At 42.0% G+C, this 26,254-nt stretch overlaps 1 protein-coding gene across 4 annotated transcripts; it reads left to right on the top strand.

Moving 5' to 3' along the window:
* Positions 1–528: 528 nt before the first annotated feature.
* st6galnac5b (ST6 (alpha-N-acetyl-neuraminyl-2,3-beta-galactosyl-1,3)-N-acetylgalactosaminide alpha-2,6-sialyltransferase 5b) lies at positions 529–23,459 on the top strand. Of its 4 annotated transcripts, XM_063201446.1 has the most exons (5): positions 529–679; positions 1,283–1,462; positions 16,294–16,697; positions 20,989–21,096; positions 21,641–23,459. In XM_063201446.1, the coding sequence occupies exons 1-5, from the start codon at positions 671–673 to the stop codon at positions 21,882–21,884; spliced, it is 945 nt and encodes a 314-aa protein (XP_063057516.1). In that variant the 5' UTR covers positions 529–670; the 3' UTR covers positions 21,885–23,459. The 4 variants fall into 4 exon arrangements, with proteins under 4 accessions (XP_063057516.1, XP_063057518.1, XP_063057519.1 ...); XM_063201448.1 differs by lacking the exons at positions 529–679; positions 1,283–1,462 and adding an exon at positions 13,610–15,486; XM_063201449.1 differs by lacking the exons at positions 529–679; positions 1,283–1,462 and adding an exon at positions 15,496–15,787.
* The last annotated feature ends 2,795 nt before the right edge of the window (positions 23,460–26,254 follow it).

Genomic DNA, 26,254 nt, shown 5'->3' with positions numbered 1-26,254 from the left:
GATGCTTGCACGCAAGGTCACTCATAACAGAACAGAAGCATTATTCTCACAACTGTCTGATGCTCCCGGTCGTTGCAGTACTGTGAGTAAGATATCAGAGTCGGAATATAACAATGTAAGGCTCAACCGGGCATTTCGTTTTTGATCAAACGTACGTGGGAGACGAACCTCCAGTTCTGAGAAATTGCAATGGTGATGACTGCAGGCTAGGGAGGGATGGGCTGCACTGATGTCATTTCCACACATCCACCCGGGGATTTGTCAGTAGAAGAAGATGAGAAAAGTGTCCTGCTGGGGGGGGGGGGGGGGGGGGGGGGGGGGGGGGGGGGGGGGGGGGGGGGGGGGTGGGGGGGGGGGGGGAAAGTAGAGTGAATGTGGAGAAGTAAACAAGTATGAGTGCGCCTACGGCAGGGGGATAACCATGGGCTGCCTGCCTGCTAACGGTATCCACTGACAGAAGGAGCTATCCGAATACGGTGCGTAGCCAAACCACGCCTTCAGCCTGGGTCTATCGACTCCAGCACCCAACACGCCCACAACAGTAATATTTTATGTGGCATATTTTTTGTTTCGCTAGACATACAAGAAGACTTAAACATTTACTTCGAAGATTCGAGATGATGGGGCCAGAGCGCATCGGGCGTTAAACAAGACGGCTTATCCCATCAAAATGAACGCGGTATGTCGGTTGATCAACTGGAAAATACATTGTTTTGTGTTTAAAAGAGCTTCTAAACCTGTAACACTGGTTGGTTGCAGTGCGCTTAGATCTTTTCTCATGGAAAAAGACATTAGACGTGGTTCTACACGACAAAGCAGTTTGACGGTCTGGAGTTTGATCAACTTCGTTCTCGTATTATAGCCTACCGAGATGTCTGTTGGTTCGCCTCAACTGTACTTGGATACAGTTTTGCCCTCATGTGCTGATCAGGCTGTGTTTTGTATATCAAAACAAATTCTTTGTTTGCGAAGTGCATAAAGCACGTGGATTCACCACGTTGAGAAGTCATCCTCAATCTTTTCTTAAACGTTGAGTGTTTTCCAGACGGCGGTCTGTTATGATAACAGGGTCCGATTCTGGGATAGGTTCCAGGATCCCCCCCTCGCCCAGTTTTAGACCCTGGAAGTAAACCGCCAAAGCTTGAGTGATAATGTAACCCTTCTCTTAAGCAATTCCAAAGTGCATCCCGCACCATGCGTAATTACGCAATAGACTTCCAAAGAAAACGCTGCTACGCAACGCATGCCAGAATTGTAATTTGTATGTTTGGCTTCATTTCAGTATCGGGGATTGCTCCTGGCGCTGATAGTGACGACATGCACATGTTTATTGCTTCTATACAAGACCACTTTGGTTGAAACGCGAGCACCTGCGAGGACGGTACTCAGCAAAGTCCACAGCTCATCTTTGAGATCTTCGCCGTTAGTCTTGCACGGTTATAATAGCATCATTGACAACCAGGTAAGTGCTTTATTAATACTATTTACATATTGTTAATGTTTGGGTCGTACAGAGAGAAACTGTTTCAGAAGGCATTGTATTGTGTGCGTCTGCCAACAAGCGCGCGCTCGCACTTACGCACACACACACACACACACACACACACACACACACACACACACACACACACACACACACACACACACACACACACACACACACACACACACACACACACACACCAGGAAGTGTACAGTGTACTTATGGATGGAGAGTTAAGTGTACAGTGAGCTGAGGGACCAGTGGATGCTAGGTCAAGTGTATAATCAATATTGGTCGTTTGGTTGTGTTGTGACATGGGGCTTGATGAATACTCAAATGGCCATGACTGAATATAATTCTATATACCCTCTCTGATACCAATGAGGGCCTTTAAAAAAAACGAGGCAAGTCACTGTGAAGCCCTTGAAATAGTCCTTGCTTTCCCTGTGGAGCTTGGTGTCTTTTGTAATTGTGAAGGACTCATGCTGTCTCCAAATTGAGTCATGATAGTGCAGCAGCATTAGGATAATGTGTATCTCCACCATTACACACATCAATAATTCATGCTGATGGCATTTGCCCCTTTTGTTTGCGTCGCTGCAAAAGTCACATAGAAAACTCCTAGACCTCCATGTATGCAGCACGTCATGTACCAAGTGAAAAGTGTATGTGCATCTGACCTGATATGGAATTCTCCTTACCTTTTATAGTCATGGATGAATAAAGCATAAATTGAAGTCCTAAATGATGTCCAATGCGTCTTGCAAACCTTGTCCATTTTATCCATAATAGATGCTCTTTGGCTCTAAAAAAAGGCACTTTTCCTCTCCTTTACTACGCCAAAGCTATTATGTCATGCTAGTTCACCGCAGGCATTCCATCTACCCCCCCCCCCCACACACACACACACACACACACACCCCGCTCTCGACTCCACACGTGCAGCCAGTTACTTCCATCACTTCTCAAACATCATCCATAGCCTGGAGAATCACTACGTTGACTGAGAGACCTTTTTTGGACAGTATCAATCTCCAGGCGATGGTGAAAGCAGCTGTGTGTCTCAAGACTAGCCCTGTCAAATAATGTCTTCCTGTGGGTCTATGGGAAGTTCCAGTGGTGTGTGTGTGTGTGGGTGCGTACGGGATTCTTCTTCTCCTTGGTGAGCTGATAGTGAGCTGTTAAGTCTACTCCATGGAGGCATCCAGCATCATACAACGGTTGAGAATCCATTTGAAGACCACTTAAAAGCTCTTAGAGCCTGCATGGTCTAAATGCAATTATAATATAGATGCTGGTATGGTCTGTTGTGATATTTACCATGCCATATTAATGTGATGTACTGTATGTAACGTACAGAAGATGGAAATAACCTCATTAGATTTATCAATTTTGAAAAACTTTGGGAAGCAAACTGGTCCACTTCAGAAAGACAAGGCCAGGGATGACTGGAAAAAAATATTGTCTTTGAAAGGATTTGAAGTATTTAAGTATTTAAAGGGACACTGTGTGAGATTTTTAGTTGTTTATTTCCAGAATTCATGCTGCCCATTCACTAATGTTACCTTTTTCATGAATACTTAACACCACCATCAAATTCGAAGTATTCATTATGACTGGAAAAATTGCACTTTTCATACATGCAAAGGGGGATCTTCTCCATGGTCCGCCATTTTGAATTTCCAAAAATAGCCATTTTTAGCTGCAAAAATGACTCTACTTGGACCATACTAGAAAATATTTGTTTATTACTTAGTAAACTGTCATGTAAAGATCAAATGTGGCAATAGGCGGCCCATTTTGAATGAACAGCATAGTTGCAGTACCTTTTTTGACCATTTCCTGCACAGTGTCCCTTTAAGTAAGGACACAGTTTTATTGTGTATTTGTGTGTTTTAATGAGGTATATTTATACAGTTGTCTTTTGACTGTTTTATTTCTAAGAGCAACAGACAAAATGGTCATCTTGGTGTATTCCATGGTGACCGCAAGTTAAAAATGCAAATGCGAGTCCTTATGCACGCCTGCCAAATTTCTCAGTCACAGCTATTTGTGATGCGTCATCACCAGGGTCAATAGCATTTGGCTCTGTGCCACTGTTGTGCTGAACACGCCATCCTTCCTAGACTATACCCACCCTCTTCCTAACTACAGAGTCATATTGGTGGCACAGCTTATCCACGTTGTCTACTGTCTTGAAACGCTCTCTTTCAATGCCATGAAGGAAACATTTTGTCCTTTTGCCCCAAGCACGGAGGCCAGTGGCATCAAAACAGGCGGGGTAAAGCGGGCCTGAGTCACCAGAGCCCCACATATTTGGGGGCCACAATGGGAGTCATATAGTTTTTTCATATTCATATCATATTGAATATAATGAATATGAACAGGAGTATGGGTTGAGGTCCATGGGACCTGGGTCTAATAGGGCTCAGAATTTGATGTTACGCCCCTGACTAAATATTTCTTTCTGGGATGTCCCTAAGGGCATTTTCTCACCTTAGTCCCCTTTAAGTGAACTGAACTCAGTCCTCTTAAAGTGGACCAAAAAGTGAACCGACAGCCAAAGGACTCTAAACATTATGTTACTGTGACCACGTCAATGAAGGTCTTAGTACGGTTCACTTCCAAGGGGTATGGGTACACCTTGCGTTCACATATGCACAGACAATGCTGAGTCACAGGTCTGAGATCACTTAAATGGCTGAAGGGGACCAGGTGTGAAAACACTGTAAGAGAGATGTCCCTTGACATGTTTTTTTGTAGGTGCGTTGGTCCTCTCTTCCTCCCTCCTCCCATGTCCCGTAGTATCTGGTTTCACAATATTCTACTTGCTTGACTTGGCATGAGGTATTGGGGCCATATTTGGATGTCACTTTCAGCCCTCTCAAATTTCTCCATGGGATTCTCGGCAAAAGATCCTCTCAGTGAATGATAACAGATCATGAGTTCAGAAGATCTTTTTGCACAGAAAAGAAAACAATCAATGCATTTCCCAGTCGTGGAAATCAAATCTGCTACATAAATTGTTAGATGAGGATAAAATGGGGCAGTTACCCAGTTAAGTGTGTATGTGTACGTGTACAAGATTAGTGGCATGGTAGTTTTATGTGCTTAGATTCAGTATTGAAATCCTCATCAGTTAGGTATGTGTATGCATTTAACACAAGTTGGGACATGTGTAGAACTAGTTTGTCTCTCGCTCTCTTGCTCTTCCTCTTTGTGGGGACTTTTCGGCGAGGTGACCCACTTGTGTGTGTGTGTGTGTGTGTGTGTTTGTGTGCGTGTGTGTTTGTGTGCGTGCGTGCGTGCCAGCCTGCCTGCCTGCCTGCCTATGTGCGTGCGTTGAGAGAGAGAGAAGGAACATTAAGTTTGAATTTGAATTTACACACTTTCTCTTTCAGTCATTACAGATTATGACAGTACAGCTGGCCTACAACTGTACAAGAGCAGTAGGGAATTAGGGAAGTGTGGTGTTTCTCTCCCTCCCCCCCAGAAGCTAATAAAAGCTTTTAGATAATCGGTCCAGTAGTTCATGAATAGACAGTGATGTGTGTGTGTGTGTGTGTGTGTGTGTGTGTGTGTGTGTGTGTGTGTGTGTGTGTGTGTGTGTGTGTGTGTGTGTGTGTGTGTGTGTGTGTCTTAAGTACTGTATAACCAAAAAGGTTGGCGTCTGTGCTTTAACTTAGAACCATGTGTTGCTTGGTGTGACTGCTCACCAAAAATAGCGATACTAAGAATGTCAAAAAAGATACTTGAAAAGGTACGAAACGTCTATAGCTCCAGTTTTGTTCAATTACTTTTTTGTTTTGTTACTTTTCGGCTACAATATACTTTCTAACTTGAAAGCCTTGTGTGCGCCTCTTCTTTTTTTTTACATTCTTAGTATCTTTAGTATAACTTCCAAGTCTTCCATATGCACTCACCCATAACCACCTGTGGCACAGGTGAGGAAGGATATTGGACAGCTGCATACTAGTGGCTCACCGGAACATACACTACAATGCATACAATGTGCATCCAACTAACATCTACAACAGAATTGACACACTACATAGACATTTAATCAAGTAATATATGGAACAGCATGTTTTCAGATGTGGATAAGTTAGGAATGGTATGTTAGGTGTTGTTTGAGGTTTCCAATAACTAGGACAAACACCTTGTGAGCAACGTCATAAGTGCAAACAAAGCCATTGTACAACATTTATTGAGAAGAACTTAGATAATGTTAAAGGAACAGACTACCCTTTTTTGATTTTCACATATTTGCAGTAGGCCTATTTCCAAGCATTATTCATGAATGTGCATATAATTTTCTTCTCTGTGTTTGCATTGCCCCGTTTAACAGAGGCCTATAGCCAAATTAGGCATATAGACGGGGAGGAACGGTAGCCTACCATGCACCCCCCCCCACAACAAAACGCCACATGACTTTTTTTAATCTTCAAGATGTCCTGAATAAGAATTCGAGTGGTAACAGTCATATAACTCACTCCCACTATGATTTTTCACATCATATTATATGACCCCATGCATTCTAGTCCTATGTAGTGGTACACTGCCAAGGCCTCTAGAGTCATGATGCAGTTGGTTATAATAGCTTATGATATACCATATGAAAGCTTGGAGTCTGTAGTATACATATATTATACTGTATTTGATGTACCTTTTGTATAGCAACAGTTGCTAGGCAAAGCATCTTCCTTAGCAACCAGCATCAGTGATACGGTTCCTCTGCGATTACATTGTGTTGTGATGTCTGGATCTAGATGGCTTTTCCCAAGAGCCACAAGACTTATTTGAACCTCCAAGATGTCCCTAATAAGAATTGGAGTGGTAACAGTAATACATTCCTACTGTACATCATATTGTACATGACCCCAGTATGCTCTAGGCCATACGTTTTAGTCATATGTAGTTGTAAACTGTCAAGGCCTTAACAGCCATTTTGCAGTTGGTTATCATAGCTTGCCATATCTGTAAGCTTGAAGTGTGTAGTTTATGAATATTATATCATATTTTTGGTGTACCATTTGGAAAAATATACTTGGTTCAGTTATATGATGTGTGAGAGTTTTTTTTTTTTCATTTTTCTGATCCTTTAAATGACTCATCCATACAACCATACACATATATAAAGACCTTACAGGCAAATACATTAACAATTTGTAAAAGTATAATAATAGTTTAATTGCTAACTACTGGAAATATTGACAATATAGCGAGCAGTACTGTATGTGTCACTGTCACATCTGTGCAAGTTGGAGCACAACACCACAACAGAAGGAAACAAGTTGAATCATAAACAAAGTTTATTGAACATTTGGGGAAAGGTTTAGTCCAAGGCAGACAGTTCATTCACTGCTGCTGCCACTGTCTGTGCTTGACCAATCACTTTCAACTTCACTCTCACTGTTATCATCACAGTGGACTTCACCACAGATGTCCTCCAACCTCTGTGACTGACTCTCACCTTCATACCACAGGGGCTGTAGACCACTTTATGCCATTAACCACCAATTTCCTTGACCCACGGAAGGAATTACAGGATTGTTGATGTTGGCTCTTTTCCCACAGGGCAACCTGAAAATGAACCCTATGGACATGCTGCGTGAGGCTTTTTTCTGCATGGTGGTAGCAAAGCCATGTCCACATTTCCAGGAATAGACTTTCCGTGTTTGGTGCAAAGTTTGTTAATGATGTTCAATCGCATGTCATCAACCTTTTCAGCTTTCTTTCCGCCATACAAGGCCCATGTGAATTTTTCACAATCATCAATAAGGGCTTCTGTCACTGTCCAGGTTTCACCAAGTTTGGCAAGGTTGGTAACAAACTGGGGGGCTTTGAACATCTTCGTTAGAGGAAGAAGTCTACCTTTGCCCTGGAATGCACTTGTCGCATCATTCCCAGTGAAGCCATGGAGACCAAGTACAGCTGTGCACTTTTCTTGGCCAAGTTCTGCTGCAGTTTGTGTGCCATTGATCAGTCTGGACTTTCTCTGTATCTTGGTGTCAAGTAGGATGTTGATGCCCATGGTTCCAGCAAAGTGCAGCAAAATGAAGAATAGGTCAGAGTCAGGACTCTTGATCCGTACGTTGGTATAATGCTCATTTGCAGCATATTGGCTGTCAAGGACAACCCTGGTGTTGGTCTCTTCCTGTGATGACCTGAGTAATGGAATTTCAGTCTTTCTTGTTGTCAAACCGTCCCCTGATGTAAGAAGGTATGCACATTCTTCACAGATAAAAATGACTTTGCGGTCTTGCAGTTTTGAAGCATACTTATCACCACTCCATTGCTTTAATAGAAGCCTGATAAACTGCACCTTGTTTTCCTCATTCGTTATAAACTGTTTCCACTCCGTGGGACGTTTTCTTGCTCCACCCCCTATAATTAACTTCTCTCCACAGCCACAGTGTTTCCTTTCCAATGACTTGATTGATTCGGGTCTGTATTGGTCTGTGCTGAAAATGATGTCTCCACATCTAGACGTAGTTATGCTGTCAAATAGCAATGGGGAGATCTCTGCAAATGTGTCTGGAAAGTTCTAAATTAAAAAAGAAGCACAATAAAATTATACATTACACACAATTATACACATTCCATTACTGTATTACTGTATTAGCTGATAACTCTGATTTTCCAGGGCCATTTACCATCATATTGTAGAAGCAAGCATTTCCATCATATACTGTAAGGGTCTCTGATGGTGGAGGAATGGCAGAATTCGGTTGATCTTTCACCAGGTAGTGGAACACCAGAACATGGCTGGTGATTGGTTGATTGATTGAGTGGTGGTTGGTGATTGGTTAATTGGTTGAGTGATGGAGTGCTTATAAGGTCTTTATATACCGGTATATGTAATTCATTTAAAGAATTGAAAAAAAAACACAGCTCTCACACATATAACTGAGCCAAGTATATTTTTCCAAATGTCATAGGTACACCAAAAATATGATATAATATTCATAAACTACACACTCCAAGCTTACATATGGTATATGGCAAGCTATGATAACCAACGGCAAAATGGCTGTTAAGACCTTGACAGTTTATAACGACATAGGACTAAAACGTATAGCCTAGAGCATATTGGGGTCACGTACAATATGATGTACAGCAGGAATGAGTTATATTACTGTTACCACTCAAATTCTTATTAGGGACATCTTGGAGGTTCAAAGCAGTCATGTGGCACTTGGGAAAAGCCATCTAGATCCAGACATCACAACACAATGTAATCGCAGAGGAACCGTATCACTGATGCTGGTTGCTGAGGAAGATGCTTTGCCTAGCAACTGTTGCTATGTAAAAGGTACACCAAATACAGTATACTATATGTATACTACAGACTCCAAGCTTTCATATGGTATATCATAAGCTATTATAACCAACTGCATCATGGCTCTAGAGGCCTTGGCAGTGTACCACTACATAGGACTAGAATGCATGGGGTCATATACAATATGATGATAAAAATCATAGTGGGAGTGAGTTATATGACTGTTACCACTCGAATTCTTATTCAGGACATCTTGAAGATTACAAAAGTCATGTGGCGTTTTGTTGTGGGGGGGTGCATGGTAGGCTACCCTTCCTCCCCGTCTAATAGTAATGCAAGTCTGTGGTACAAAATAAAACATCATCAAATGTACTTATTAACCACTTTAAAATGAATGTAAAATTCACTAGAGTGTAAAACAGCAATTTAATTCCGTCAAGTGATCACTTGTGGCTTGATGCTAATGTTAAGTTACCATTTACTTCCAGTGATTATGCTAAGCTATGCTAATAATTCTGATCCAATAAATCTAAGTACTGAAAACACTGAGAAGAAAATGATATGCACATCATGGTCGGCTGCAAAACAAGTCTGGCACAGGGTCGTTACACCTGACGGCACAATCAGGTACTGAGGTGCCTGGCAGCTTCCCTGGAGAGTAGACGAATGTTTGTCAATTCCCTGCCTCCACCTTCCTCCCATCCTCCACCTACTGGGCAATTTGTCTGTGAAGGGGAGAAACATCCAAAGATCCGCCCACCAAAATCAGAGCCCGGACAACTGGCAGCAGCACGAGACTGGAGACTCCTGGTAGACCTGGAGCAGAGGCTATGCTTCCCAGCGGAGATTGCCATGACCAATCTCAGCCCAGACCTTGTGCTGTGGTTCCTGTCAGTTCGAAGAGTCTACATCGTAGAGCTCACAGTGCCCTGGGAGGACAACCTTGGTGAGGCCTTCGAGCGGAAGAAGCTTTGGTATGCTGAACTGGCAGCGGATGCTGAGCAACAGGGCTGGAAGGCCATAGTTCTTCCTCTAGAGGTAGGCTGCAGAGGTTTTTTGGGCAGATCTGTGACCAGTCTCCTCAAGGACATGGGGATCAGAGGCCAAGCCCAACGGCAATCCATCAAAGCCCTGGCCAGGGCTGCTGAAAAAGCAAGTCAGTGGCTCTGGATAAGAAGGAGAGACAACACCTGGGCTCCGAGATGAGATGACGCAAGGGGTGTGCGGTCTAGAAGGGGGTATGGTAGAGGGGAGCACACCTGGGACGCCAGGTGTTGCTGTTGAACCCCCTTCAGGTGTCCGTGGGCCCATCAACGAAACACCATAGATGAGGGGGGATGCCTACCTGACGACCCCAATGACACCCTTACCCCCTCCTACCCACCCTGTGATGACTATCAGCCCCACCCACCTTTCTAAGGTAAACAAGGACTGTAACACCTAGTCCCAGGTATGCGGTCAGGCACAAGCCTGGCTCAGGGAGGAGGACGTCCCTGCCATGCAGAGCCCAAGGCACTTAAGGAAAATAACATCACATCCTGTGTTTTTTAAAACTGCACATTCATGAATAATGCTGGGAAATACTGTAAATATGTGAGAATCAAAGTCTGTTCCTGTAATCAAGGACATGTTTTTTGGGGGTTTAATGCAGATAGGATATAGATGACAGGAATTGAGTGGGGGAGAGAGATGGAGTTAGGGTCAGGAAATGACCTGATCCAGTCTTGAACCGAGGTTGCCCGCATCTGGTATGGTGTCTTAGTGCACTGTCAATTTTCTTCTTGGAGCAGGCGTCACTCTTAATTATTTAAATCTCTGAGGGTGCTGGCCCAAATTTCAAATTCAACGTTTCAAGAAGGAGGCCGCACCTTCCATAGTAGTGTTTTTTATTGCACAGACGCGTTTCGGCGTGTGCCTTCATCAGTGTGCACACTGAAGAAGGCACATGCCGAAACGTGTCTGTGCAATAAAAAACACTACTATGTAAGGTGCGGCCTCCTTCTTGAAACATTGTCTTAGTGCACTGTGCCACAGCATCCCCCATAAAATACATATTTAAAATCATTGTGGCCTAAACCTGTCTGTGGTGTTAGTAAGCTAAAGTCCTGCTTATACAGTATTCTAGCCCAGTGATTGCAGAAGGGAGCTCTCTGTACTGGCAGTGGCTGGTTGGACACATGCATCATGGATGACAATGAAATAGCTGTTGCTTTACCTTAAAGTTGTGCTCAAAACGGCTTTTGTGATGAATCAACATTAAACATGTAGTGTTTGGTTACCTTGCGAGACTGATGGAGTGAGCGCAACTAAAAGACTAATTAAAATGGTGTGTGGGTGTGGGTGTGTGGGTGTGGGTGTAGGCGTGTGTATCACAACCAGTCAGAAAGAGCAGGTCACACAGAGAATGATTTGTTTGACTTTTAGCTTCGGTAAAGTTCAGAAGTGATTGATTCCACTGAGGCAAAGCAGCTCATTCATTTATGTTTAAACCAGAGAGCAGCAAACTGTTAAATAAAAAGAGATTAAAACAAGTGTACTGCTCCTTAGGCTCTCCAATTCCAACATCACAATGAATAGCTTTCTCTTGCTGGACAAGGTGAAGGGCCTTGACTATATATATTTTTTTACCTTTATTTAACCAGGGAAACAAATCACATCAAGATAAATATCTCTTTTTCAAGTGAACCCTGGCCCAGGTAGCAGCACATATCATATTATAAAGGACAATACACAGAAAAAAACTGAAAACATTAAAACAAATGTAATTATGCTTTCTGTATTTAAAGCTACTGTATAGCATCCTTGTCTGGGTGTGTGTCTTCTAAAAAGACGTGTTAGATGTATTCTGTATAGTGGCAATTACATTTCTGCTTTTCTAGTAAATTCTTAAGATTGTAATTATAGCATGTTTGTACTGACAAGGCGGTGGTGGTGATAACCTGCCTTAGGTGTTCTGAATACAGTTGAGGCTGAAATTACCCCTCGCTTATGAAATTACACATACAGTGCCATGAGAAAGTTTGGGCATCCTTTTGGAAAATCATTACATCAGTTTATTTCTCGTTGAACTTTTAAAGTAGCAACTTCATTTTAGCATATGTTGAACTGTAGGGAAAGAGAAACATTTCAGCAGTGGAAGAATTTTCATAGGTGTTATAGAAAGAATTCTATGTGGATTTAAACAAAAATAGGCGTGCACATAAATATGGGCACCCCAAAGAAGGTATAGCCTACCATTAATATGAAGTAGAGCTCACCTTTGCCGCACAAACTGGTTTTAATGACTTTGGAATCCCTTCAGTCATCAAGACAGACATGATTGAATTAAAATGTTATTTATCATACAAAATAACAGACGAGGCTTGTCCTAAGTTCTGTCTTGGAGAGTGGAATATGGTGGGCTCTGAACAAACTGTAGTTTGTTGAAAAATAGTAATAGGCATGGCTAAATGATGGTATGAATTGTACCAGGCACACTACAGAACACCTCCATTTAATTACAAGACCATAGCTGCAGATAGTGCAGACTTAGACATGGGTCTTTCCACATATACTTTTCACAAGGCAAAAGCTGATTGGATGTGTGACGAATAAAAAGGCTTTCCTTATTATTATTAAAAGTGAGAGCCCATTGGGAAACTCCAACTCCCATTGTCATTGTGACACAGCACTCCACAGCACACAAGTGAACACTGCACACTGCACACAACGAAATTGCATTTATGCCTCACCCGTGCAAGGGGGCAGCCCTCAGTGGCGCCCCATGGGGAGCAGTGCAGTGGGACGGTACCATGCTCAGGGTACCTCAGTCATGGAGGAGGATGGGACAGAACACTGGTTGATTACTCCTTCCACCAACCTGGCGGGTCGGGAGTCGAACCGGCAACCTCTGGGATGCAAGTCTGACGCCCTAACCTCTCACCCATGACTGTGTATCCATCAGAAATAAGTTGTTAAACTTATGCAGAAAGCTTATCTGGACAATCTAAAAGTATTTGGGAAATCATAGTGTGGTCAGATGAGACTGTTATTAGAGTTATTTGACCTTAACCATGGTAGGTGGACATGGCAAAAAATGCACCCATAAATTATATGACCTCTGGTCTAAAACACACCCTAATATAGGCCTGCGTGGATAGGATAGTATACACACTGTAAAACTTATTACAGTTAAGGGCCTCACTAATTCTTTTCAAATAGCACATTTTTCAAAAGAATGTTCAAGTGTCAGTCACAACATTAGAGCTGAGCAGAGTTTGGACTTTCCAGCAGGACAGTGTTTGCACTGCACTGATAAGAATTCAACAATGACTTAATTCAAAACAACAAGTACAATGTCTTGAAATGGGCATACCAATCTTGAGATATCACCATCATTGAAAAAGAATGAATTTATTTGAACAAGGATGTCTAAAGGACATATGAGTAACCTGACTGAATTAGAGGGGTTCTGGATAGAATAATTGGCAACTATTCAGTAGCACCAGGCAGTTGGAACTTGTCTTCTTGTATAGCAAGTATCCAAAGGCCATTAGATCAGCAAAGGTGAGCTCCACTTCATATTAATGGTATACCTTTTTTTGGGGTGCCCATATTTATGCACACACATATTTTTGTTTAAATCCACATAAAAATCTTTCTATAACACCTATGAACATTCTTCCACTGCTAAAATGTTTCTCTTTCCCTACAGTTTAACATATGTTAAAAGGTAGTTGCTACTTTAAAAGCTCAACGAGAAATAAACCGATGTAATGATTTTCCAAAAGGGTGCCCAAACTTTCTGATGGCACTGTAATTCTTGGTTTCTCCTGAAAGGTGTTATTAACAACAGTGTTGTTGTTATTCTGGAAAGAAATAGGCTACCCTTTGGGGACATTGCACAATAAGTTTAACCTGAGATCATCGCTGAATGTTCCAACAAGGTAACTCAAAGCATGCATCCAAATAAGTCCAAAAGATCCCGAAGGATACTAAAACCATGATCCAAGAGTGGCCCACACAGAATCAAAACCTCAGTCCTATGGAGAATATGTGTGTATTTTTTTTTCAACGTAATATCCAGCTCCAAAGAACCTGGTATTGCAAGGTTTATTGGTATGGCAAGTCAGAGCAGAGACTACTCTGTTCTTGTGATTTCCACTTGTTACACATCTAAGAATACTTAAAAGAAGTCCATAACGTAGCCTCTTTGTGCAGATGGCCCGCAGGCCCATTCACACTGGGAAAGACTTATCTATTATCATAACAACATTGCTATGACATTAAGAGTCAGATTAACAGATTAATACTTGGTCATTACAATTTTGAGGACAATAAGGTTATAACATTGGCTCGCAAAGGGATTTAAATGTATTTATCCTGAATTTCAAGGTGAGATTTGGCTTTTGGTGTATGTGAAAGGGGTTCTTCAGTGGTAGTGGGTTTTTATTGTTTCTTACAAAACCTTCCTGTATTGTCCAAGAATGTTACATCTCAAGCCCATCAACAAAATATGACATTTTGATAAGCCATTCTTTTTTTCTACCACTCAAGGAGAACATTCTGGATGGGTCTATTAAGCTGTCACAGGTGAAAAATGCTCTGTGTTATTGTTGTCACTTTTCCTGTATGTATGATGGAGGTGTTTTTGGAACAGTGGATTGTAAGTCTGAAGCCTATCACTTAGAAAAGTTTCTCCTTGTCTCTTGAGCTGATTTTAGGTTTTTTTTTCAAGAGTTGTTCGTTATGAAGCATCTTCAAGTATCAAGCAAAGTGCTATACAAAACATATATACATGATGATGATTAATATTAGAACAATTATTTTTTTTCTCTCTCAATGCAATTGGCAGCATGATGTGTGAAGTTATTAGTCCCTTCACTCCTATTCTCTTAAAGGATAACTCCAGCCAATTTCAACTTGTAGGCCTAGGCCTAGTTGTAATGCTCACACTTCCCTGTGCTTGTCAGTAGCCTACCTGAGTTTTTTTCTTCTTCAGCCTTTTACGAGATCCTGGTCATTGTAATGGGGGCAGGTGTGTGTTTACATTTCAAAAAAAGTTGTATTTATTCCCCAAAAACATCCAAAAGGTTATGCAACATCAGCAGACAACTAAGTAAGAGTAAGAGTAAGAGTAAGAGTAAATTATTTGTCACATACTCCATAGTGCAGAAAGACTAACAAACAAACAAATAGAGAAGGGCCATTGCTGAGAAGGTGGAATCCTGTGTGGAGGCGTCAGTGACAGTAGATGGAGGCGTCAACGCAGACAGCTAACGACCGCAGACAGCCTGGAGGGGGGAAGCGCTCGGGTTGGATGAGTTGCACTCGCTCGCAGGGTCACAAAAACGGCATCCTCGCACTTGCTGTTCACCAAGATGTACAAAGTCCCGCAAATGATATCCGCTGACATGGGAAAGAAGTGCTGTCGGATCCATTTCTTGCTCCAACGAGTCCCCTCCGGAATGCGCATTTCGTCTCCATAGTAATTCCAGTACCGCTATCAACTGAACTAGACACCGGTGAAATTAATCAAACTTCTCCACGAATTGATGATAGACAGCACTTAAAAGTGCTTTCATACACGCGAAACAAACTAGCAAACAGCGATACCTTTTGGGAAAATATTTGGAGTAGGCCTATGTTAAGATTAGGCTATTTTAAATGTAAACAAAAGCTGCCCCCATTAGAATAGCTCATATCTCGGAAAGGGATGAGCAAAAAAATGCAGCATCACCAGGTACTGACAAGTCAAGGGTAGCGTGAGCAATGCAACAGCATATTGAAATTGGCAGGAGTGAGCCTTTAATTTTCAGAGTAACTGAATTCATTCAACTATAACAGAGCAATTATACGAGCAAGGAAGTCTTAACTTAATATTTCATTTCCTGCGCTGACTCATCCATGAGCTTCCGCACTGTCTTACTGCAAAGGTCTGCAGGTCTTGAAGATAATAACTTTAATAAAGGATAATAGGGCCCTTTTTGAATGACGTAAGATCCGATACTAATGGAGCGCAGCAAGTGGCAATTCACCATCTTGTGAGTGACATTTTCACCATTTCATGCCAAGACCCAGCTGTTCATTTAAGCAGATAACACGTTTAGAACTGTTAAAAGGTTTCCGGTTTGATTTTTTTTTTTGCCTGTAGAGTTCTGTGGCTTTTCCTCCAAGTAGCAATGATCAATTCAATACATGTTCTCCTCATAGCTGAGCATGAATGGATAAATAAGAAAGTTGCTGCTTAGTATAAAAAAGTCTGATTAGTGTCTGATCACTTTCGGACACATTTTAAATTGCACAAACTTGTGTGTGTGTGTGTGTGTGTGTGTGTGTGTGTGTGTGTGTGTGTGTGTGTGTGTGTGTGTGTGTGTGTGTGTGTGTGTGTGTGTGTGTGTGTGTGTGTGTGTGTGTGTGTTAGTGAGAGAGAGAGAGAGAGAGAGAGAGAGAGAGTGTGTGTGTTGAAAGTACGTTTCTATGTGTTTGCCTCTTCATGTGGCTGTTCACACTTAAACGTGAACATTTTCTCCCTCCTCTCTCCATCCAGCCTCTGAGGATGCACTGCAACTCCTGTTCCCTGGTCACCAGCTCGGGCCATCTGATGGGCGGGGAGCGGGGGGGGCAGATTGACCAGTCGGATTGCGTGATCCGCATGAACGACGCCCCCTCCCAGGGCCATGAGCGCGACGTGGGACAGCGCACCACCCTGAGGGTGATCGCCCACTCCAGCCTGGACCACGTCCTGCGCAACCGCCAGCCGCTGCTCCAGGCCAGCCCAGATACGGTCTTCGTTTTCTGGGGACCCAGCATCCTCATGAGCCCCAAAGGTGGGGTGTATAAGAAGCTTGTGGGCATCAAGAGGGCCATCCCTAAGCTGAAGGTCTACACCATATCACAGGCGAAAATGGCGGAGCTGGACACCATCTTTAAGGAAGAGACTGGCATGGACAGGTGAGTCACATGTGTGTTACGTCTCTATGTCTTTCAGTACTTCATTATCAAAAGCTTCAATTTCTCTTAGTTATTATTAGGGCTGGGCAACGTTAACGTGTTAACGATGCGTTAACTATTGAGGTCAGAATCGCCCGACAATTTTGTAACGCAGCAGGGGTTTTTTTGTGTGGTGTTTTTTTTTAGCCTTTTATGACCGTCGTTCGTGACTGTTGCTGGTTCCAGTGACTGCTGACAGAAAAAAGTACAGGGTCTAGAAAAGTTGGCAAAACCAAATAGGCATAGCCTACAGAAGGACGTCAACTTCTGATTGCACATTTTCGGTACAGCCCTCATTGCGCAGCTCTCAAGCAGCATGTGGCTCGCCTTTGCAAGGTTAATATTGTATGGTCAGCATAACAAGGTGTTAGACTAGTCTAACACCTTGTTAGTTATGCTGACCGTCTATCAGCTCACTGATTCTTGAAAGTTTGGCAAAAACATGTCCCTGCAGTAAAATATTAATTCTGTTGAAAATCAACTTAATTTTCACAAACAAAATGAACCCAGGTAATGGCCAAGGGGTCTGTCACACAAATACACAGTTGTTTGAAATATTTAAGTGTAATTTTATTACTTTTCATGGCTATAAACCTGTCCACACCCTGTAAAAACGCCTGTCCCAAGGACTGGCATCATCATTTCAATTGACTTAAAATACAAAAATCACTAACAGAATTGAACAATATCACCATGATGTGGAAGACCATATTAAAGTGGTTCTACAGATGTGCACATAGTGGATGTAAAACAATATTTACTATTATTTACTGATTGCTCAAAATGTGTCCAGCATATTGGTCACCACCGTCAGATTTTTTCTAAAAGACAATAAAATCAGGTATGCACAAGGTAATTTTCATTACTGAGGACCCCTTTTCAAACCTTTAGCTCTACTGCCTACTTCACCATCACTGAAGCTCCTGTAAGTTTATTATTTTGTCCTCAATTTGTTAATTTGTTTGGACACTGGTACTGTCCCAACCATAAACTGTCAACACCGTCGGGGGTTTTAATAGTATTGTATTACATTAATGTTAATAAATATAATTTTTTTCAGAAAAGGTATGAAGCACCCAAGAAACAGAGCGAAAATGAAATGGCTAATGTGAACAAACAATGCATAATATTTAAAAGAGTGCTTTTTTGTCTCACACCGTCAGATGTCACCACCATCAGATTTTGTTCTGCTCATCATGTTGTTCCATATTTTACTAAATTGTGCTGGTTAATGAAACATTACTAGGCATGTTAGTAATAATTGTGATCCAAAATGATACTCTAGCCACCACTGAGGTGCATTTGGAGGTTTTTTTGTCAGAAAACCTGACGGTGGTGACATCTGATGGAGTTCACCAAAAAACACATGTTTTACGTGTTTTTGACATGTTTTAAGAATATGCATACAATAAGTATCTACAGTTATGTTGAATTGTTAAAGTAATTCACTTTAATACAGTAAACATGTGTTTTTACTTCTAATTCTGTCTGCCGCTGTTGACAAAACAAGAAAGAGCCCATTTTATGAAAAATGTTAAACATGGGGAGCTTGGCCAATGCATTCACTGCACAGCCAAGACCTACATCTATGATAATACACCTCTATATTTTGGATTTGAACAACTTAAAAGCTGTTTTTACCACATTTTCAACAACCAGTGGCTTACTTCCTAGATAATCTAACTAATGAAGTAAAAACACATGCTCATACTGTGCACACACAAAAATAAAGTGTTTATGCAAGATGCCATTGACTTGAGAGGGCTATTTATTTTGCTAAATGCAGGTACTAATTAGACCACTTTCACCACTCTCAGATTACTGTCACCACTGTCAGTTCTTAAGTCACCACCGTAAGAAGGAGTTTTGGACATTTTAAAGGAATGTGCTTACAACATTTTCCTTAGGAGTTGTTGAAATATCAAAGTAATAGCCAATTTAAGCCTACTCGAATATTTGTGAAATTACAAAAAAATGTTTGTTGTATTTAGGCGTTAAGTAAGCATCGTATGACGGTACATATTTTAAAATTAGAACACATGAAACAGTATTAAAATAGAACAAAAGTGAATTTTCAACATTTAAAGGCATATGTGTGAACCAAAAAATACACATAATCACTTAAAAACTCCAGATACATATGCAACCAAATCAATACAATTTTAATAACTTTTAATTGTGTCTGACGGTGTTGACAAAAAACAAGGTATGATCGGAGAAAAGCCTGATTTCTGAAAAAAATACATAATGGGGAGATTGGCCTTGTGCATTTCTGAAAAGCCAAGACCTTAGTCTACGAGGATATACCATATAATTTTGTAATTCACTTTGTTTTTTTCTGTCAACATTACAACCTGTTTTAGCCACTTTCTCAAGAATCAGTGAGCTGTCAAACTGACAGTGTGCATAGCTGATAACTACAGCCCCAATCAATTCAAGCTGACCGCTTATTAAATATTAAATTCCTCACACAACGTTTTGGTTTCTAGAGCTTATTATGCATTTGTGACCTTTCCGGATGATGATATTTCCAATAGATTCCATTTGTGTTTACAATACAGTGCAATGTTTCAGATGGTAGACCTACCATCCTGTTGTTTCTAGGTGTTGAGGTTGTTTGTAAAGATGGGGGATTCACACGGGGACAATACACGTTTGCAGCTGGATAAGCAATAAAAATGGAGGCAATAAATGTTTACAGTTCATACTTTTGTGACATGTGAGGAAGGATGTGCAACTGTACTTTAGTAGTACATTGTGGGAGATTACAGTATTACAGAAGATACCTACCTTGCACATGGTGCCTCAGTCAGTGTATGCCTATGCAAGTCATAGGCCTGCTGGTTCCTGTGCTATTTATGAAACTTTAAGATCCCAAAAGTGGACTACACAATCCCCAGAGAGGCCATTAGCTGCGTGGTTCTCAAATGCCAATAAATATTTAATCTCCACCAACTGCACTGTTTGGTGATGGTGAAACTCTCACTCATACACACACCGAATACTTGGTTGCACAAAGTCAGATTGCAGTACAGATTATTTCATGTAGCCACCGCAAAAGGAGGAAGGAAAATCCGTGTTTCCGTTGTGGTTTTTGTAACTTGTTTTATTTTTGAATATTGGAAATAGTGTGCATCAACAAGAAACACAACATAGCAACAACTCCTCCCTTCCCCGCACATTCCCCTCAGTTAGCTGAAAATCCTCAGATCACACAATTTGGAAGTAGTCATATTTCTACAAAATGAAAATGGCGAAAATGAAGAAAACAAATAAACAACATATATTAAGACATGTAACTGGAAATTCTCCTGTTTCAGCTTGGCTGGTCTATACCAGGGCTGTATAGTGGTTCCTCCGACAGGGTTGCAGAGTGTATTTTAAGAGCTGTGTCAATGTGGAGGCTCATATGCAAGCTGGAATGTCCAAAGGTCATCCGACCACTACCATGCTCTACTGAGCAGATCTGCAGATGATCTCTCCCTCAGGGCCGTGTCAAGGTATTTGGGGGCCGAGGCAAAAGAGGGACTTGGGGCCCTCTTCTAGTCAAACTATTATGTAGGGGCCCCTTTAAGAGACATTTAGAGAGTAGGGTCATCATTGCCCTTTTCAGTCATGGAATTTAGGGAGGTGGTGCCACACTCATGAACACTCACTCATCCCTGTCATACCAGTACATAACCTGCCATTCTCAAGGGGGCCCTTTCAGCAGGGGGCCCTAGGTAATTGCCTAGTTTGCTTGTCTTGTTGTGGTAGGCCTGCTCTCCCTATGCACTCACCCAGTTCTCACACACTATCCAGTGTAGGAGACATATGCAACACCTGTCAGTGTAACCCAACGCTGCACACTCAGAGTACAATAGAGATGCAGTCAAATAAGGTGTATGTGTCTTGACTTAACATTTACCGTACAGTTAACTACAGCAAACACCTTGACTTTCACCATCACCCATATGCCCAAGATTGACCTTATTGGACTGTTTCCTATGTTTATAAATGTTCACTGAAGTTAAATAGAAATAGGATTTGCAAACATTGTGTGTTTGCCTAAATCATTGAGTGTTTGCCTAAATCAGGTTCATCGATGAGTCTGTTGTCCCAGGCCTAGGGGGAGGTTAGGGCCCAGAAATCGGTTCCTACATTGTATGTATTGGGGAAGCGGGGGGCTTTCAGAAGAATGTGTCTTGTGCTTGGTCAGTTGTGTCCCTTCAACGTTTTTTAGGCATTCATTTTGTCCTATTCCACTCTGCAGAAAAATGTCTCAATCTTGGCTGAGCACCGGATGGTTCACAATGATTCTTACCATTGAGCTTTGTGATACGATCGAAGTTTATGGCATGGTGTCACCTGATTTCTGCCAGTAAGTTACCTTTTACGTCTAATTTGCCTTAAAGTACAGTAGTTAATGTTTTGACAGTTATTAACAAACCTAACAAATTTGTTTTTAGTGCATATATCTAGCAATCAAACCCAAGGTACATAGTTCCTTGAGTAAGATTGTACATTGGGAATTTAGCTACTGTAAGAAATCAAATTCCTATCCTTATGCAAACTTATTCACTGCCATTGACGGCTATTAGCAGTCATTTCAAATCATAATTTTTTGAGCCTTGGGTCATCTCTACAAATTTGTGTAAAAATGTCAGCTGATTTTAACAGATAAAAGCAATTTGCACACCTTTGTCCTTTTTTCTTTTCACCTTTGTGGAAAGATTTTTTATCTTTACTAGAACTACACCAGCTTTCCATCAGAAAATCTTCTTCAGTCAGTCTTAACCTGAATAAGGTTTAGTAAAGTCTAATAAAACCTCATTGCACAGACAGAAGTGCACAGATGTCAGGAATAAATGGCATCAAGGACGTTTGGTTATAACGTCTTCTGTTATGTTTTTTCTCCCACATAGGCAGCCCGCAACCACCCCAGCTGTGCCCTACCACTATTACGGGGCTTCAAAGCGGATCCCTGAGTGTGCCATGTACCTGTCCCATGAACGAGGCAAGCACGGAGGCCACCATCGCTTCATCACAGAGAAAAGAGTGTACGCCAAATGGGCACAGACCTTTGACATCCACTTCCACCAACCAGACTGGGAACCTGAGTTGCCTGTGCAGAACCAATCCAATGGCACAGCTTCTCGTGGGTCCTGATGCCAGTTGGAGATGTCTCATGGTTGATGTTGCAGAGACGGTGCCGTCCTCCCGACGCATGGAAAATGTCTCATGGAGAGGACGTCATGTGCTGGTCTTTCCACCCTATGAAGGAGCTGATAGACAATGGCTCGCACAGCATACAAAGTGTGCCTGGGCTTGAGACTGAGGCCCTGTTGTTTACATTAGTCTCTTATCTGAAACAATTTCGTTATGGATGCGCTGTCACAGCTTGTTTACCGGAAGCTTTGTGGCTCATGTTGTGCAAGGCACAGGAGTAGCAGCAAGGCTACCTGAATCCACATTTTTGCCACAATGGACCTACCATATCATTGAAGGTACTACAGGATCAAAAATGAGGACATTGACGATTACAAAAAGTGTCTGATCCAACCAACACCTGTCATAGTGGCGGAGAGTCTGTATTCTCTTGTCTACAGGTCTATAGATTGTGAGTGTTATGAAAAGGCACAGCAGTGCACACACAGTGCACACAATGTAGAAAAGTAAATTTTTGGGCCGTTAAAAGAGTTGGACAGGAAATGAGGGGGAGAGATTTGGGGTCGTATTGGGATATGGGTCATATGACCCAACAGAGAGGCAGAATGTTAAGATTCTGAAAACAACTGAGAAGTTTTCATGTGCCTTCATGACTTCATGATTGGAAGCAGACAAAAAGCGGGTGAGCCAAATCTGGAGCAAAAAATGGGGTACTGATGTGTGTTATCGATGATTGGTAATGTTTTTGAAATCCCTCGGGGCATTCCACCAGTGCTACTGCTCCTGTTAAATCATTTAATACTCTCTGCTCAAAGCAATGGTTAAAAGGATATTTGGGTCACATTGTTCTTTATTGCACTGAATGATGTTTACAGCTTTGATACTTGTCTTTGTGATTTTTTTTAAAACACTGAGAGCCAGAAAAGCCTTTACTGTGCTGCCTTCTCGTGACACGTAAAATGCTTTGTGGAAAACTGACTGATGTTTCCTGTGCCATTGTATTCTTTTGAAGTACTTCTTGGGATGTTTACCACCACTATTCTCATCATTTTCCTGTATTCCAAAACCAAAGGAAGTGATGCCATTCGTTTTCTTTTCCCCCTGTGATGATCACACACCTAGATATCAGTATGTACGTAGTTTGTTTGTCTGCAGCTGCTAGCACGTCACCAGAACGTTTGCATAATTTCCATTCCCACTCACGTACTGTAGGAAGCCTCTGGAGCTGGTGCTAATCTTGTCGTAGCATCTGTTACAGCTTGGGTCACAACCTCCCCCAGCAGGGCCGCTGACAGATTTGGCTGGGCCCAGGACAACGTCATTTGAAAGGGCCCCCCCACACAATACATACAATGTAATGAGGACCCAACTCTGGGCCCCTCTCTCCCTGGGCCCGGGACAACTGACCTTGTTTGATACCCCTCTGTCTGCTTCCCCTCCCCACCCCCAGTCCCAGTCCTTGCTTTTTGGGGCAGATCAGTTCCGGGCCCACTGGCTACTTAAGAGGAGCATAGAGACCAAAGCCCAGAGCACTACGTAGAATACAAATGTGTTGTCGCTCATCCCTCTCCGTGACTCCGTGGAAAAAAACAGCACCATGCTGAGTGCAATGGGTCTCTCTGGAGCTCAACTGCTTCGCTTGGCAGTGCCTTTATGAATGTCTGGCTGCCTGGGTAATCAGTGGGGCATACTCAAAGGTCAAGAGACGGTCACTGGGGACTGGCATCTGAGTCCGCTGCCCGGTTCCCCTGCCATCTCACCACCCCAGGGTGGCGCTATGATTACCGCTGACCTTCCCACACAGTCAAAAGTGAGGGGTGGGGGCTATGGTCCATTGGACACCTTAACAGGACGGCTCCTGTTGATGGGTCAGTAGAGTGGAGCCTGGAATCCATTTTTTTTGTTTGTTCAAGAAATGCAACTGAAATGCCAGATTCTTCGAGCCTGGTGAGTCTTTTAAGCTAGAATCTGAAGGCTCAGTAGGAAAAGTTCAGTTTAATGAACGCATTATTCCAAAATGACATTTGCCAGCATTATCACTGTGCATATCTCTATGCTGAGAGAGAACGCACCCTGTGATCCACTTTGGCAATAATCTCATGCAGAGTTGAATTTTGGGAGTTTGGACAGAGATACTGCTGGCGGGCTGTAGATGTCTGACTTGCATGTGGTCATGGACTCATAAAAACCTTGTGAATTAGGCCCTATGGTTGTACCATTTGCCCAGAATTTTGCAGGGCTGGCAAGAACATGACTTTCATTTAGTATGTGTGTTCTGTGTTGAAAGCAGCATGGTATAATTGACTGACTTGAATTGATTTTGTTCAGTTTATTCTTTCTTCAAAATGGCAGGCACACATTCTCATTTCATTGAAGAGTAATGAAAGTTGAGAGCAGCATACCACAACGATCAAGAACATGAATATCAGATATCACACTTCAGAAACGGATCAATAACTTATTTTAGTACCAGGGCATCATGGGTGTGGGGTCTTAGTCAACACACAAACTTTGTAAGATCAATACTATAGGTCAGCACAATGTGTAACCAAAGCCACAGACGCTTCTTCAGATCATGTCAGTGCAGTCCCTCACTCCTTACACTGTATGATATCAGGAGGGGAAAAAAACACATTTCAGCAAAAAGAGGGAGACACCCACCCTCGGGCTCATTCCGCCTCTTCTGAATCTTTGTGATAAGCGATATAGGGTTGTCTGTTGCTGACTCCTGACAAACAAACGTGAGAAAGTGTCTCTTGGCTGTCCTCACATGTCTGTGTGGTGTAGGGCTATAGTTTGTTGCTGCCACACCCTGACTGGCTTGTAATGTTGTAATGTCTGGACCAATTTTACCTCAGAAATTGGGGAGATTGCTGTGTGAAGGACAGGGTGACACACTAGAGAGTGCCTATTTGCCCAGGACTGTGCTTGGCCATATTGTGGTTACAGTTCAGTCATTCCAAGGGTGATTTGAACATTGCTGTGGGTTAACATACAAACCCTTGTCTGTGCTCTGGGAAGCCAGGAAGATTATGGTAAATGGTGTAATCAACAATTAAAATGAGTCATGGCTTCTCTTGAATGTGTTTATATGAGTTGTGTCAGTCACATCAGCTTCACCCTCATAAGTCCTCACTCTGTGGCCTTCTGATACTTCAAAACTTTGTTAAAGGCGCACTGTGTAATATTTTTAGTAGTTTAATTACAGAATTCATGTTGCCCATTCACAAATGTTACCTTTTCCATGAATAGTTATCACGAACATCAAATTCTAACATTATGACTGGGAAAAATGTACTTTTCATACATGTAAAGAGGAATCTTCTCCATTGTCTGCCATTTTGAATTCCCAGAAATAGACATTTTTAGCTGCTTACTGTACTTTGATCATACTAGTAAATATTAGTTCATAATTAAGTAAATATTAATGAAAAGATACAATTTGGCAGTAGACATCACAGTTTCAATGAGCAGCAGTTGCAATACCTACTCTGGTCACTATCTTACACGGTGCACCTTTAAGGGGAAATAACTCCCAATCTGAAATATTAGAATTGTTTTTTGTTTTTATTTTTGGAGATAAATAGAATGTTGTTATGGAAACCAAAACCGAAACCGCCGGTGGAGTATGGTGAGAATCAGAATATTTTTTTCTTCTTCAAGCCTTTGCGGACTGTCATTCTGCTGGCTTTTATCTTTTCAGTCTTGCTGTGTCCTGCGTCTTTCAGTCCCATCTCTCCCAGCAGAGCTGCAAAAATTGCGGTATTTTGTGCCGCTGAACACATTAAAGCAGAGATATGTTTCATCATTTCTGTCTGATTCATTTTATTCATCTCACTCTTCTTAACCAGGCTGGTTTTCATGTTCTCTTTGGAATTGAATTTTTTTACATTCAGACCTCTCCCTGCTGTAGTCCCTGCCAGGCCTGAGGCTGTTTCAAGGTATAAAGATATTCAGTGTGGGAGGTTTGAGCAGGTGTTGAACAGAACAGAGCACAAAATGAACTTAAAAATACCATTAATGTAATAGTATAACTATATATGCGAAATCATATGAATTAAGTTCATTATGTCTAACTGTTTAACTTAAACACTTAGTGGTTTCTTTTGCCTTAAGACATGTAAAAGTTTTCATCTTTTACCTGACATGTTTCGACGGTGTTACTTCCGTCTTCATCAGAGGGTCACTGTGATGTTGATGAGTGACGTGCTTTAAAAACAGCTGATGTTGTTGTGGAGGTGTGACCTCCCTGTCAATAATGACAGGTTGGTCACACCTCCTGCTGTTAGAGTTGTCCTCTTAGGATGGTGGTCCAGGTGTGTGAGAGCATGTATGCCCCCTCATCCCTGTTCATGGTACTTGGGCTACGC

Source organism: Engraulis encrasicolus, chromosome 6, assembly GCF_034702125.1.
Source record: "Engraulis encrasicolus isolate BLACKSEA-1 chromosome 6, IST_EnEncr_1.0, whole genome shotgun sequence".
Classification (NCBI taxonomy): domain Eukaryota; kingdom Metazoa; phylum Chordata; class Actinopteri; order Clupeiformes; family Engraulidae; genus Engraulis; species Engraulis encrasicolus.
This window is presented reverse-complemented; position numbering and strand designations above follow the sequence as displayed.